This window comes from Chenopodium quinoa, unplaced genomic scaffold (assembly GCF_001683475.1).
Source record: "Chenopodium quinoa cultivar QQ74 unplaced genomic scaffold, ASM168347v1, whole genome shotgun sequence".
Taxonomy (NCBI): domain Eukaryota; kingdom Viridiplantae; phylum Streptophyta; class Magnoliopsida; order Caryophyllales; family Amaranthaceae; genus Chenopodium; species Chenopodium quinoa.
This window is the reverse complement of record NW_018743204.1, coordinates 2,542,717-2,557,147: the sequence shown is the minus strand read 5'-3', so window position 1 is coordinate 2,557,147 and position 14,431 is coordinate 2,542,717. Positions and strand designations below refer to the sequence as shown.

Below are 14,431 nucleotides of genomic sequence, written 5' to 3'. Positions count from 1 at the left end.
GAGGGAAAAGCTAGATGTAATATGTCATTGATACATGTAATTCCTTTCCAACATCAGATGGTGAAATAAAACAACAACTTATTTAGGCAATTTGGGTCTCCTTGTGTGTTGGTCATTTGGCTAATTTTTAGAGATTAAGTTAGTCAAATACTCTAATTCAATGTATGTGCCTTTGGTAGAAGGAAACTCCTTTTGGTGATCTATTTATTTAGAAAATTCCCCTCAGTTTAAAATTATTGTCACGTAATTATTAGCTATATTAATAGTGACAGCTAAATCTGGATAGAGTCCTAGGTTGCACCATGGTCCCAAAATGGCAAAGCACTTGTGGATGAGGACCGGCAAAGTACTACGGGGCAACAAAGCATAAATTTGCTAATATCTTTTAACACATAAGAAATAATTTGTGTATGAATCAAACAAGTAGAGCTACAAGGACAAAAAACATATTACCTAGACTTATTTTTGTCGACTGTCTTTCAAATGACTAGCTACGTTATAGGCAAAATGGAGTCAAAGTTATCAATAACATAAGGGTTTTGGTTTCACTGTGAGAAAGAATTTACAATTAATTACTTCCTCCGTTTTTTTTAGTTGTCACGTTTCACACACTCCCCTTTGACTGTGTTTTGTGCTTTGTACGTAATGAAAAATATAGTCATGTAGGACTTGTTAGATTCTTTACGATTTATATTTTCAAAATATTAACTTTTCATAATTTTTTTTATTGGTAATTAAATATATTAATGGTTAAATTTGTACATTGCCAAACGTGACTAAAGAAACATGTCAACTAAAAAGAAATGGAGGAAGTATTTAGTAAATTATAAAGGGAAATTATCAATGATACACTCCAAGTTTTGACTTTTATCTTTGTTACACATCATTAAACTTTGATTATCAGTGGTACACATAAACATTTCCCTAATTAACTACAGTAACTAAAACGCTAATTTAACGTTAATTTTAATTATTTAACCTGCTTGGTCAGAAGGTTCAGATTGAGGTGGTGGTTGATTTTGAGGTGGAGGTGGAGGTGGTGGTTGATTTGCAGGTTGTGGTTGTTGAAGCCCTAGAGCTATTTTTTTTCCTCCTATACTCAATCATGTCAGCATTAGGGAATGTGTTAAACATCCTAATTAAACCACCATCATCATCTAATGGCCAATGTTTGCCTCTATATGCATAACCAAATATAGGGTTCAATATAACTATTGCCAAACTACGTAACCGATCTTCAAATTCTATCATTTTATCCATTAGGTTGCAAGTATTAGAGTCCACTTCAATATCAACATTATGCACCTTATATTGAAATCTCAATACAACATTGTTACTCATTCTGCAAAATTAGATTAAACTACCACAATTTAAGCACAACAAAACATCACATACTCAAGAACAACACATAATTAAACCTAGGTTAAACATTTAAAAAGTAACACTATACCATGTAAACACAAACACACCCATATCGAATTATACATGTACAAAAATACAAAATTAAGAACGCAAACATGATCATATGCAAATCGAGCATAATTCAGAGCAAAATCCAACCACAATTACAACTTGAACTCATAATCCAACAAATGAAACGAAAATACATACATTAACTAAAACCTAACAATTTAAACAAAAAAACTCCAAAATTACAAACAGAATTCAACACTAACCTTTTACAATCCACTAAGTATCGCTAAATCTCCAGGAATTTTGCTTCACTCGAGCGTCAATTAGGGTTTTAGGGAAGAATAGGGGAGAGAGTGAAAGAGATGAACGATCAAAGTTTTGTGTTTAATGTTGACAGTTGGGCTTGGAGGGAGAGTTAATGACTAGGGGGCAATTTAGTCAAGTCAAGTTATCGCAAAATCCCTGTCATTATACCTAATTAAACGTTTAATTAATGTTTTAGTTACTATAATTAATTAGGAAAAAGTTAGGTGTATTGCTGATAATCATAGTTTAATGATGTGTATCAAAGATAAAAGTCAAAACCTGGAGTGTATCATTGATAATTTCCCAATATAAATCAACAATATAACATAATTTATAATTAATCACATCTAATTAAGCTACGAATTACAGCAAAAAGAAAAATGCTGGACTATTGCGCGCAACGCGCGCGATGGGACTACTAGTATGCTAAAAGGCTATAATTCATTTTTTATGTTAAAATCGTACATCGCACGGGATTAACCTAGTATATATTAAAAAGCGTTCCTAAAAAAGCCATGATTTAATATGAATTAGATGTATTCCACATTACCTTTCACATGTATTATATGCAACATCATCCCTTATATTATAAACATGTTTTAAAGGCAATAAAAATGCTTACTACATGGTTTTAATACAAGACTAATAAGAAATGAATTAATGTTCTTACCATCTTTTAATTATGTTTCATGTTCAATTATCATACGAAATACTAAATTTCGTATTAAACATCCATTTGAGAGCACTTATTTAGTTTAATAGTTATTGTTGTTCACTTTTATTTTAATTAGTATATATTTTATATTAATACTCAAAGTAAAACTTGGTGCATTGCCCGGGCTACACACTAGTTTTACTAATTAAAACTTATTTGTTTGAACTGAATATATTTTTGTTTGACTTAGGCTCTGTTCACTTCATCTTATTTTTGCTGAACTGAAATTATTTTTACTGAATTGAAATTATTTTTACTGAATTGATTTTTTTTTTTTTGCTAAACTTCAATTATTTTTTGCTAACCTAAAATTAAGTTTACTAACCTGAAATTATTTTTTGCTCAATTGAAATTATTTTTATTGATTCTCTATTATATTTCTTTTTTATAGCTAAGTGCATCCAAACTATAATTCAGAATGTTGAGGTCAATTTTTAAAAGTAATAAGAAAACAATTGTAAGGTTAAATTATTCAAAATCACCTCTGAATCAATTACAACACCAATCTATTACTCCGTAATTGCAAAAGTAATATAAGGATGAATAGAAAATGTATAAGGGGGAAGTTAATTTGGGGAACATAAGGTACACGATTTTTTTTTTAATTGTAAGGCCCTGTTCACTTCACCTGAAAAAAAAAATATTCAGCAAAAATAATTTCAATTCAGAAAAAATAACTTCAGTTTAGTAAAAATAATTCCAGTTTAGCAAAAATTAGTAACTTTAAAGAAGAAATATAATAAAGAATCTGTTAAAATAATTTTACTTCAGCAAAAATAATTTTAGTTTAGTAAAATTAATTTCAGTTCAGTAAAAATATTAAAGTTCGGCAAATATAATTTTTGTTTCGTAAAGTTCAGCAAAATTAAGGTGAAGTGAACGGTGCCTAAGGGTACAAGTACAACACACTCAACAAAATGACAGAAAAACGATGTCAATGCTTGAAAATTTTGATTTTTTTGCCAAAATAGTACTTGTAGTAGTTTTTTTTTTTCGAAAGAAGTACTTGTATTAGTTTTATGTTATCTTCAACTTATTTTTGCTGGATTGAAATCATTTTTTCTTACATTATTATTCTTTAGATAAATTACTAATTTTTACCGATTAAAACTAATTTTAATGTGTGTTGAATTTTTTTTTTTTTTTTTTGCTAAATTTAACTTATTTAAACTGAATAAGGACGTGAGGTGTTCTAGTGTTGTTTTTAATAGTTTCTTTAAATCAAGGTATTGACGACGAATGGAATTACACTAGTTAGGGAACATATCTAGAGTTGTCAAAACTCACCCGACTCGATCGAAAAAACCATATGTTTCAAAATGTAACCGAGCTGATTCGACCTGAGAATTTAGGACCCAAGCCCGATCTATAACCAACCTAAACTCTACTCAAATCTGATAAGACGACAGCGATTTGATCCGACTTGAACTCAAACCGACACTAGCTTGAATTGACTTGAATTCAACTCGACTCAAAATTGACCCATCAAATACCCAATTCAATCTGATATGTTGTGACCCAACCTAACATTAACCCATCTTGATTGTAACTTGACTTGATTTTAATCTGATATGATTTCAAACCAAACATTAATCTAAACCTAAACCAAGAAATTGACCTTCTATTTTTTTTTTTTTACTTAAATATTTCGATTCATGTAAATGTTTGTTTCATTAATCGTTAAGATTATTTTACTTAAACATAACCCGACCATATGTGGATATCATCTATAAATATGTCATTAGTTCATTACTTATCGTCTCGTTTATATAGCTATGATAACTCCTTGATAATTTTATTTTAATTTGACTTAAAGATAAAACCGATACAAGATTTAATCTAATGAGAAAACTAATACTGACACAATATGGAAAATGACACTTGCTGAATGGCCTGACCGAATAATAAGGTAATAACTTAATAATTACTCTGGTTTAAAATGACCTTATTTTAATATTGCATTTGGTCAACTCGACCCACATTCAACAAAACTCGAAAAGGATTTGGATTGGAATTGACCTAGTACTTGACCCATTTCATCCTAACCAAGCTGAACCGAATCGAAATTAACTGAATTGGAATCAACCCAACCCAAAGTCATCCAACCTGAAATTAACCCAATCAAGTTCATTTTGAACCCGATTCGAATTTGTACGAACCGATCTAAAGTAGACCCGACTCAAACACGACCTTGACTCGACAAATCTTAACCCAACCCGACCTAAACGAGTTAAAAGGATAACCTTGATCCGAAAACACCCGACCCGTCATTAATCAACTCAGATTCGATCCTGTTATCCGAAATGACACCCTTAAACATATCAACAGATCAAAACCAAAAATAAAACCCACAACGAAGAGCAAGTCCATGGGGATGTTAGTTGGGCTAAACTTTAGAATTACATTTCAATTATAAAACGGCCCAACTATAGAAACCCTAGCAAAGCTTTTAATAACAGACTGAAATTAGGGTTTTGGCTGATCTCCCCTCTTTTTCACTATCTTTGTTGTTGAAGAAGCGCGGCTTAAGAGAGACGCACTCCTCTCTCTCCTCCATCCAAATCTTCAACCATGGTTAGTCCTCTCTTTCTCTCTCTATTCTATACAATTAATTTTATGCTCATCGAACACGTTAATATGATTATTGTTCATTGTACAACTGATGTATTTCAAATGTTTTATTTTGTGGATTGTTGTAATTGGATCTGCTCATTTCATCTGTGTTCTTAACTTGTTTGGGTTATTTGTAATTCATGTTAATTTCCATGGTTCTCTAATGGAAAAATGTGAACTGGGTATGTTTTATACGGTAGTTTTAGTGGGTGATTGGGTGGTGAAGATTGAAGAAGTGTGAATTGATCAGAATGCTAATGGGTTTTGTTGGTTAAACTAGTTCGTTTGTATAATCAATTTGATCTATTGATTTTGTTTTTTTGATTTTCTGGATAATTTTGTGTTGGAAAATGGGTTAACTTCTGTATTTTTGGATACATTTTGTGGTGCTTTTGAGTCGAGGGTATCAATGGAATGGTTTTGATGATGGTAATAGCTCTGCCGAACAATGTGTAGTGTGTACAGTATGTGGTATATACGAGGTTGCTCTCGGGTGAGGAAATAGATGGAGAGTGTTTTGTGTACTTGTTTTAACATATTTGTCGAACGATGATGTTTCAATGACTTTGCTGAAGGGCATGTTTCAATGTTTTCGTCGAATGATATAAGTTACATTATTGGCCAAAGTAGGCTTTTTTAATCTATGTTTTCCAAGAAATTGCATGTGACTTGTTACAATGTTGAAATGGAAATTTTCATCACGTATTGGTGTTACAATTGTATCTCCTTTGGTAGTAAAGAGTGTATTATTGTAGAAATTCGATTCAGGTGGGGAGTGTGTAAAACTGTGTCTGCTGGTTAGTATTGATTTTCAGTAACCTTTTCTGCCACTGTTGGATGATGTCACTGCATGGCGGAATGAATTTTCAATAAAAGATCTATAGCTATACTTATCAAAATAGTTACATTATGCCTTAATTACATAGAATAGATTTTGGTTTTTAGAATTTGATCCTATGCTATCGTACCTGCTGTTGTATCATTTATGAAATCAACTTATGCATGTACATGCCCAATTTATGAGTGTTCATCTAATGTTATTCATTTGAATTGCAGGCGAGAGGATTGAAGAAACATTTGAAGAGGCTCAATGCCCCAAGCATTGGATGCTTGACAAACTTGGTGGTGCATTTGTAAGTGATATGACTTTTTTGCCGTGCTTAAATAGCTGTGGCATCACTGTTATTTGTTCTTATGTTTGCTCCAATGTGTTATACAGGCTCCTAAACCCTCATCTGGTCCCCACAAAGCAAGGGAATGCTTACCCTTAATCCTTATTCTGCGTAATAGGTTAAAGTATGCTCTTACATACCAGGAGGTCCAAGCTATTTTGATGCAACGACATGTCCTTGTTGATAACAAGGTCAGGACCGATAAGACCTACCCAGCTGGTTTCATGGGTATGTTCTCTTTCGATATCTGTGTAGCAGTTAATGTTTAAGTCATCTAAACATTACATGACATGTACGTCATTCTGTTAAAGCACATGCCATGTTAAGTGTTTCTTCACATACCCCTGCTGTCTTCCGTCCCCAACTGTTAGCCCCCAAGCTATTTTTTACTTTGTTAAGTTTGGTTGGGTGAAATTCATGAGAGATTGTTGGATAGAGGGAGTATTATACATTTTGTTTGTGTTCAATTGGTACGAGAACAATCTTTGTTACGATAACTAATACCTGAGATTTTTTGTTTGAATTCATCTTGCACCTGTTAAATGGGAAATGGATTTATTTTCAGATGTTGTCTCCATTCCCAAGACAAATGAAAATTTCCGTCTGCTTTATGACACAAAGGGAAGATTTCGCCTGCACTCTATCAGAGATGAAGAGGCAAAGGTATACTGTGTTTCTTTCATAGTTTAACCCATCTAGTTCTTATCCATTTATTTTTGTTTAATATCTCTGATTCCTATATTTCGAGCATCAATGTGGGGGCTATAACTGTTGGAAGAGACTGCATGATGTCTTATATGCCTTTTGTTCTGCAATGGTGCCAACATTTATTCTCTCCCTACTAATTTTCCTGAGAGAGAATAGTTTGGTTGGCTTAAGCCTCTTATGTTTTGTTTAGTACATCCATTCTAAGACTTTGTTTTGCAGTACAAACTCTGCAAGGTCCGATCTATTCAGTTTGGCCAGAAGGGCATTCCCTATCTGAATACCTATGATGGTCGTACCATCCGTTATCCTGACCCACTTATCAAGGCCAATGACACAATCAAGCTTGACCTGGAAGCAAACAAGATTGTTGACTTCATCAAGTTTGATGTCGGAAATGTTGTTATGGTGACTGGAGGGCGAAACAGAGGGCGTGTTGGAATCCTCAAGAACAGAGAGAAGCATAAGGGAAGTTTTGAGACTATCCACGTTGAAGATGCTGCTGGCCATGAGTTTGCAACCCGACAAGGTAACGTTTTTATCATTGGCAAGGGCACCAAGCCATGGGTGTCTGTTCCCAAGGGTAAGGGTATCAAGTTGTCAATTATTGAGGAGGCTAGAAAGAGGCTACAAAAGGAAGCTGCTACTGCATAATTTATGTAATGCTACTGAGGATAGTTTTTCTTAGAAGTTAGACAGCTTCACATAGTTTCCCTAAGGTGAATGCCCCCTTTTTTACTCCTATGTCAGTACAATTTTGGCTTTTAAACTTGCTGTGATAGATGCTCTTTGCTCTTATTGGAGATGAATGTAACTGTAGCTTGAATCTTCTTTTTTATTGCAAGGTTTTGATTCCTTTGCCGAAGGATTTTGATGTTTAGAAGTGTTTGTTATTTGAGTTTGTTGCATTGTGAAGATCATGGAGTTAAAACTGTCATTTTCTGATTTCATTTTATGTTAAACTGTCAATGCCCCAACTTCTGTAGTTTTAACAACCTAAGACAGTTGAGCTCCATTTGTGTTTTAGCTGTATTAAACTAAACTTGTAGTTAACCAAATTTGTTTACGAATTCAAAAGCATGAAACCCAAATTTAATTAAGCCTGAAACTTTGTTAGCTACTGTTGGTTGAATCAAGCTATATGTGAAATGAAATAACATTAGTGTACAAATGAAGGTGGCTATCAAAATCCCTTCTATATCTTACAATTATCACAAATCTACACATATTTTCCTGTTAGTATGGTAATGACATTCCGCGAGTAACATGGAGAACATAATGTGATCTCATATAGTGAATATAATTTGATAGCCAGCGCCTGATGTTTGTCTCTGGGGATTATATGGGGCACTTTTGAACATTTTATGGTTTGAGATTAGCACATGTGTGTAGTGTTGGTATGAATGAATTCCGCAATTTAGATGGTGGACAAAGGTGAAGTAGCTTGATATTGCTCAAATTTGAAGAACTCGTCATCTAAGTTACTCAATTTGCAATTATGCAAATGACCTGATTGCCACTGCTTATCATTGCACGAGAAGAATATCTAAAATGAGTCATAAACCATGTACACTTCCTAACTTTGCTTCTCAATATATTTAATTCAAAAAATTGGTGATTTAAAAATTTAAAGGGGGAAGTTAGAGAAGTGCAACAAACTTCCGTGGCTTTAGTGGAAGTGAAGTGACTAGGAAACATTATCCTCTTCACTTACTACTACCTGGTTTATGAGCACTAAATAGTGGGTAAATATCACATGGAACCAGCATTGCGGTTGTTAATGGTACCCAAAATGTCTCTTATGATTTAATTACATGTTCCAATATAATCTCCACTCATTAAATTCAACATCATTAAGTGAAGAAGCGTATTTTCTCCGTTTCTTAATAATTATAGTTCAACCGTACAAGAACAACACTTATATTTTCAACATGCCAATGTTTATAATACCTCAATAATCTAATAATTATAAAACTTTGATAATATAATTTGCAACAAATTCAAGATGGTGAAAGTAGACCGATGCGAATAGGAAAAGACAAAGTGTTAGAACATTTGCAAGTATATATAAACAGAGATAGTATTATTTTAGTGGAATCTAATTATCTTGATTTATTACCAAATGAAACATTAGAGTGTGAGATGTTTATTTAAGGATGATATTAAGACACCAAAATACAATATTGACTTGGACCTACCTTACCTGAAAACATTGCAACTGGGAATCTTTGGTAAAAGAAAGATAAGGTGGCAAAAGCAAATTCCAAAGGTAATTGCACCTTAGACCTTACCAAATGTTCTTATCATATCCTATGCTTTTTTTTTTTTCGCTTTGAGAAATTCGGTCTTACCTGCATGGCTTGTCATATACGAAATTCTACGTAGGTAGCTTACAAGGAATATAATGGAGTGGTAGATTGTTTGGGGGTATTTTAGTCGCTTTAAGGTATTTTGAAGGGCGATTTGTAAAGTAAACAACCAATAATAAGAGGTATTTTTGAGAAATATTATTACTGTGAAAAAAAAAAAAAAATCACATACAAAACTGTTGGGGACTCCTTAAATAGTAGTATTCGATCTTAATGAATTAACAAGTTTGTGATAGTATTTCATACTCTGTATCATAGTCCTATGTACTACGTATATATATTGTTTGTTATGTGATATGTTCCTAAGATAGCAGTGACTAAGGCTCACAACCTAGCAATTGCGGCTATTGAAAGGAATTGAGGCTAATCTTCTTTGCCTTGTACCATAGTGAGATTCAGCGACAATGATGTAATAAATCTTGGAAAATCTTAGTTAAAAATGATCAACTATTTTTAAAAAATTAGAAATAAAATTGTTCCAATTTTGTAAAATACATCAGGAGTACAATATAAAACACTTTTGCTCACGAATTCTACATTTTGTAGTCACAATATATATGAGAAATTTTATAGGATTAGTATATACTCCGTACTCAATTTTGATGGTACCCTTAGTTATATGAGAAATTCAAACTGTAAAATGACAAAACAGTCCTCTAACCACATCCTAGTGAACTCAAAATTTCATGGTGTGCTTTATACTATGTCATCATTTCACAATCTCAGTACAATGCTTTATGTATTTACTACCAGTATCACAAAACCCCACTAATAACTTTACTTCTTACAAAAATACTATTCTAATATGTAATCTTGGTCATTAGTTGAATTTCAACCAACTGTATGTATCCACTAATGAAGGTGATTAAAAACCCCACTTTAATCATAATTATTTTGGGTATATATCATAATTTGTTGGTTGAAATAGGTTTAACCCTAGAACCTTCAAGCTTATTCCCTTAATATTCTTTTAAGTAGACTATATATTAAGAAATCTTATATTAAAAGTAAAGGGCAAAGTTAGTAAAGAAAAAGGCTTGATTTAATATGAATAAACCTATCTTTCTTACAACTTTTGTATTTTTCTAGGTAATTTGGATTTTATTTTATTTTTGTGGAATGATTTTACAAATAGAAAGAACAACATTTGACTTTGAGAGAATATATAAAAGGAGTGAAAGAAAACATAGTTGTAGCTAAGTAAAATATGGAGAGTCTAAGGAGCTTCCTCTGCTTCAAGACCTCACCACCATCAATAGTCTTTCCAACTACAACCACCTTCTTCACTAAGCTTCCTTTGCGATTTTGGCACAAGGCGAAAGGTAAGCTTCCTCCTTCCCCTTTTTTGCTTAATGACACATTTACTCGTTAGAAACAATCTGAAAACATTGTGAAATGGAATATGTTCTTGTTCACGTACGTTAGATTCATTTCAAAAGTAAAATCATGTTCATATCTTGTTCAATCATCAAGATACCATATTCTAATGTTTTTCTGCTTAAATCAGCAGGATATGCTGTTTTTGGAGCAAAACAAGGTAAATAGAAAAAACTGTATAACAACTTTTTTTGAGTGATGCTAGTTCTGTTATTAATTGTCACAATGGTTTAATGCAGGCTTATAAATTTGTTCAGTTTTTGATAATATACTTTGGTATCATTGATTTGGCAGCTGCTAAAAGAAAAGGGCTTGTGAGCCTTTCTAAAGACAAGGAGCTATGTGAAGGATATGCTGATATCGAAACGATGTGGAAGATGATTCATTCGACCCGTGCTAAGGATATACACAGCAACAGAAACTGCAAGAGACCTCGATATTTAGTAGTCTGTTTTAAGCCAAGTTAAGTGACTTTCAAAAGAGATAATATGGCTTACTTCAGTTTTATTGTTTTGTACAATAAGTAGGTCTAATTTACGGTCTTTAATTCTCTTGGTGTTGTGTTTTGTTATGCCCATCAGGTTCTTCTCTAGATAGATTGAAGAACAATTCTGCAAAGCTGATAGAATGGGAAAATTAAACACGATTATATGTAGACTTCGATTAGTTATAAACTTTTGAGTATATTTGAAGGTTTAACTGTCAAAAATCACATAGCCCAAGAATGTGCAATCAATTTGCATTAGCATAATATATAAATCTCAAGTACATATTTGTATGCAAACATCTCTTGTATTACAGCCATTTACATCCATACTAAAGACCGGCTTACTTAGGTGACAGAATCCTGAAATCCGGAACTAGGGAAAACTAGATAATTGTACTGTTGTAGTATTAGTACAAACAATACTTTCAGATGACCATATCGCTAAAAAAAAAAAAAAAAAAAAAAAAAACTTAGCAGGAAAGGGAAAAAACAGTCAAATTTGTGCTCTTTCGCAGACTAAAAGCAGGGCATACAGCAAGAAAAGATTTTAAGGACACCAATTTACTCCACGTCCTTATAGACATTTTGATCTAGTAACATCATCTAAAGTCTTCTGTGATGCTTCAACCTAAGTAGGAAGGTAAATAACTGAACAAAGATTGATTAGCTAGAAAGAAAACACTATAAAGTAGAAACTGTGAGGCTGCCTAATTCCAAAGACCCCCCCTTTGCTCACAGGAGAAACCAAGCCAAAAAGTACGTCTAGTAGTTCTCTTAGTAAGTTAAAGAGTGCTTTGATTGCTAAAACTTTCCCTGCAGTTTGAGAGCGAATGCATATTTCTTCAAACCAACATAGATTAGCTTCTCTTTAACTATTCAGCTTTAAATTATGTGGAATTTTTGTAACTGGGATTTCTGTGTATATATACCTACTGCAAATTTGAGTACCCATCTCAAACACGGATATGTGTCCAAGTTTTAGGCTTGGTTATATTGTGAAAATTTCCTTTATTCCTTGTATTTGTATGAGTAGTCATATGTCCTTAAACATGTTGGAATGTCGAGGAGCTGACATGGATACTTGAGGTAAAATGAAGAGTCCGAGTGACACAAAATAAAACTTTACCTACCTGGTTTCCTGTTTCAGGGTGAATTGTGACAGTGCAAATTTAATGCTCCATCCATATTGGTCTAATTAGTGGTAAATATTGACAAAAATTTACAGAAAGTAGAGATTCCACTATGATCAAATCAAATGTTCTTCACCAGTCCTTGTGAAAGAGTTAGAATAAAGGTATATAGCATAAGCATAGAGTGCGTCTCCTTTTCCAAAATGCTGAATCTTTGAAGGTGGTATTATTCTCTATTCAAATCCGCTTTACTTAACAGCTTGACTATGTTCTGAACTCCCATTTCAAGTGTTTCTAGAACTTTACGCAGATTACGACCACTTACAACTTGCTAAGCACCTGATTTTATCAGATTCTGGATGCCCTTATCTTTCTAAATTACTTTCAAGTTGCAACATCTAAAAAATGTAAAAAGTGACATCAAATGGAATTATGGAGTAATCTGGAAACAGCATGTCTGAAGGTGTACGTATAGGCGTATAGCAAATCAAAACCAATAAAAGTCATTTAAGTAAAATGAAAATGATCGAAACAGTGCAAAGGTTATCAGCTTATCACTAAACAAAAGCTAGTTAAGGATTACAGAAAGTCAGAAACAACCAACTATCAGATTCGACAATTCAACCCCTCCACCCCTCAGTCCCCAGTCTAGGGTGCTACTGTCTTGCGATAAATAATTAGGGAACATTACATTTCTCCCCCAAAAGATTAGAAGACACATAATAAAGAAAGATGCACTTTGATATCACAATATGAGAGTTTGCCCTTCAAACTAAGCTGAGTGTGCATCCATTTCGTATACATACCACACATACTCATAGTTCGTAAAATCAACATAAGAATCACAAATGACTACAAAAAGAGTCGAAATAAACCATGATTAAAAAAGTTAATGGAATCTTACGTGCTCTTAAATTATAACAGCAGACAATTAAGGACCACCTAAAGGAAAAGAATAGGCAATTATCAAATGCAAAGGGATTGCCATCAAACGATCAAACATGAAAGCAGAGTTTTACAAACTGATGCTATTTTATTGAGACATTTAACAAATTGTTAGTTGACACCCCCTTCATGTCAAAATTATTGTCAAAACCTCATAACTTTATACTGTATTCGAAAAGAAACTTTCCATATTTACCTTTGGTATTAACAGCAACCTCCGCCATAATAGAGTTCTGTTGTCTGTAAAAATCACTCATTCACTCGTAAAAGTCACCTTTATTAGCTTTTTAACTTTGTTGAAGGCTAAATCATCGGCTCCAAAAAGAAAGAGGACAAAATTTAATAATTACTTAACTAATAAACTTTTAAGTTTTGTACATAACATCTATTGTTAATGAGATAATTTGCTAAATGAACTTGAATCAGATTCTAAAACTTAACACAATGTATGTGTAAGACTAAGATTTAACGATGCAAGATTAAATTTTTACACAGATACAGATTAACGAGAAGAAAGTCAGTATTGAATTTAACATTTAGAACATGACCGCAACTCTCATTTCGAGTTTTCTCAGAACTTTACACAGATATAGACCACAAATAACTTGCAAAGTTCCTGAATTTTCCATTTTTTTAGGCGGGCTTGTCATCTTTCTTATTCACCTCATACAAATGATACCGAAATGATACCATATTATGACATTTATTCACTAAATGTAGCGAGATATATATTGTGGAGGTAAAGGTATACAATTAAGGAATGGTCATACCGCCATAGGGTGGACTACACCTCACACAGTCACACTATGAACCAGATGTAAAAAGTTCACTTAAAATTGCGAAAAATGATAGAAAGCTCGGAAACACCCAGCTAAACCGTACAACACGCAACTGATTAAACTGGAATGTGACTGATACAATCCAAGCAACTTTTTCGAGGAGGCATAAGTCAAACTTAAGCCTATACAGTACTTAAATTAAAATCACTTGAAGCTTAAAATAAACTACCTACCATTACATGAATCAGAATCATATGAACTCAAAGTACATATTAGATATAACAAAGTAGATGCAGTAGGACAGTACTCAGAATAAAACATGGCTAAAAGGTTTTAACGAATGCTACATGCTCTTAAATAAATACAGTCGGCAATTTAGGACAGCCCGAGGGAAAAGGATAGACAACTATAATATACAAA

General features: G+C 33.0%; 1 protein-coding gene and 1 pseudogene across 2 annotated transcripts; both read left to right on the top strand.

The window, feature by feature from the left end:
* The first annotated feature begins 4,918 nt into the window (after nt 1-4,918).
* On the top strand, nt 4,919-7,839 carry LOC110733891 (annotated as a pseudogene).
* Nucleotides 7,840-10,290: 2,451 nt separating this feature from the next.
* LOC110733890 lies at nt 10,291-11,379 on the top strand. Of its 2 annotated transcripts, none has more exons than XM_021913966.1 (3): nt 10,291-10,615; nt 10,801-10,830; nt 10,965-11,379. In XM_021913966.1, the coding sequence occupies exons 1-3, from the start codon at nt 10,501-10,503 to the stop codon at nt 11,135-11,137; spliced, it is 318 nt and encodes a 105-aa protein (XP_021769658.1). In that variant the 5' UTR covers nt 10,291-10,500; the 3' UTR covers nt 11,138-11,379. The 2 variants fall into 2 exon arrangements, with proteins under 2 accessions (XP_021769658.1, XP_021769659.1); XM_021913967.1 differs by having other exon boundaries at nt 10,298-10,615; nt 10,804-10,830.
* The last annotated feature ends 3,052 nt before the right edge of the window (nt 11,380-14,431 follow it).

Bases quoted from the DNA above. Each gene is read 5' to 3' on its own strand.
- LOC110733890 (XM_021913966.1), top strand. From the start codon at position 10,501: ATGGAGAGTCTAAGGAGCTTCCTCTGCTTCAAGACCTCACCACCATCA. The intron at 10,616-10,800 runs GTAAGCTTCCTC...TGCTTAAATCAG, and splicing joins ATTTTGGCACAAGGCGAAAG to CAGGATATGCTGTTTTTGGA. The intron at 10,831-10,964 runs GTAAATAGAAAA...TTGATTTGGCAG, and splicing joins TGTTTTTGGAGCAAAACAAG to CTGCTAAAAGAAAAGGGCTT.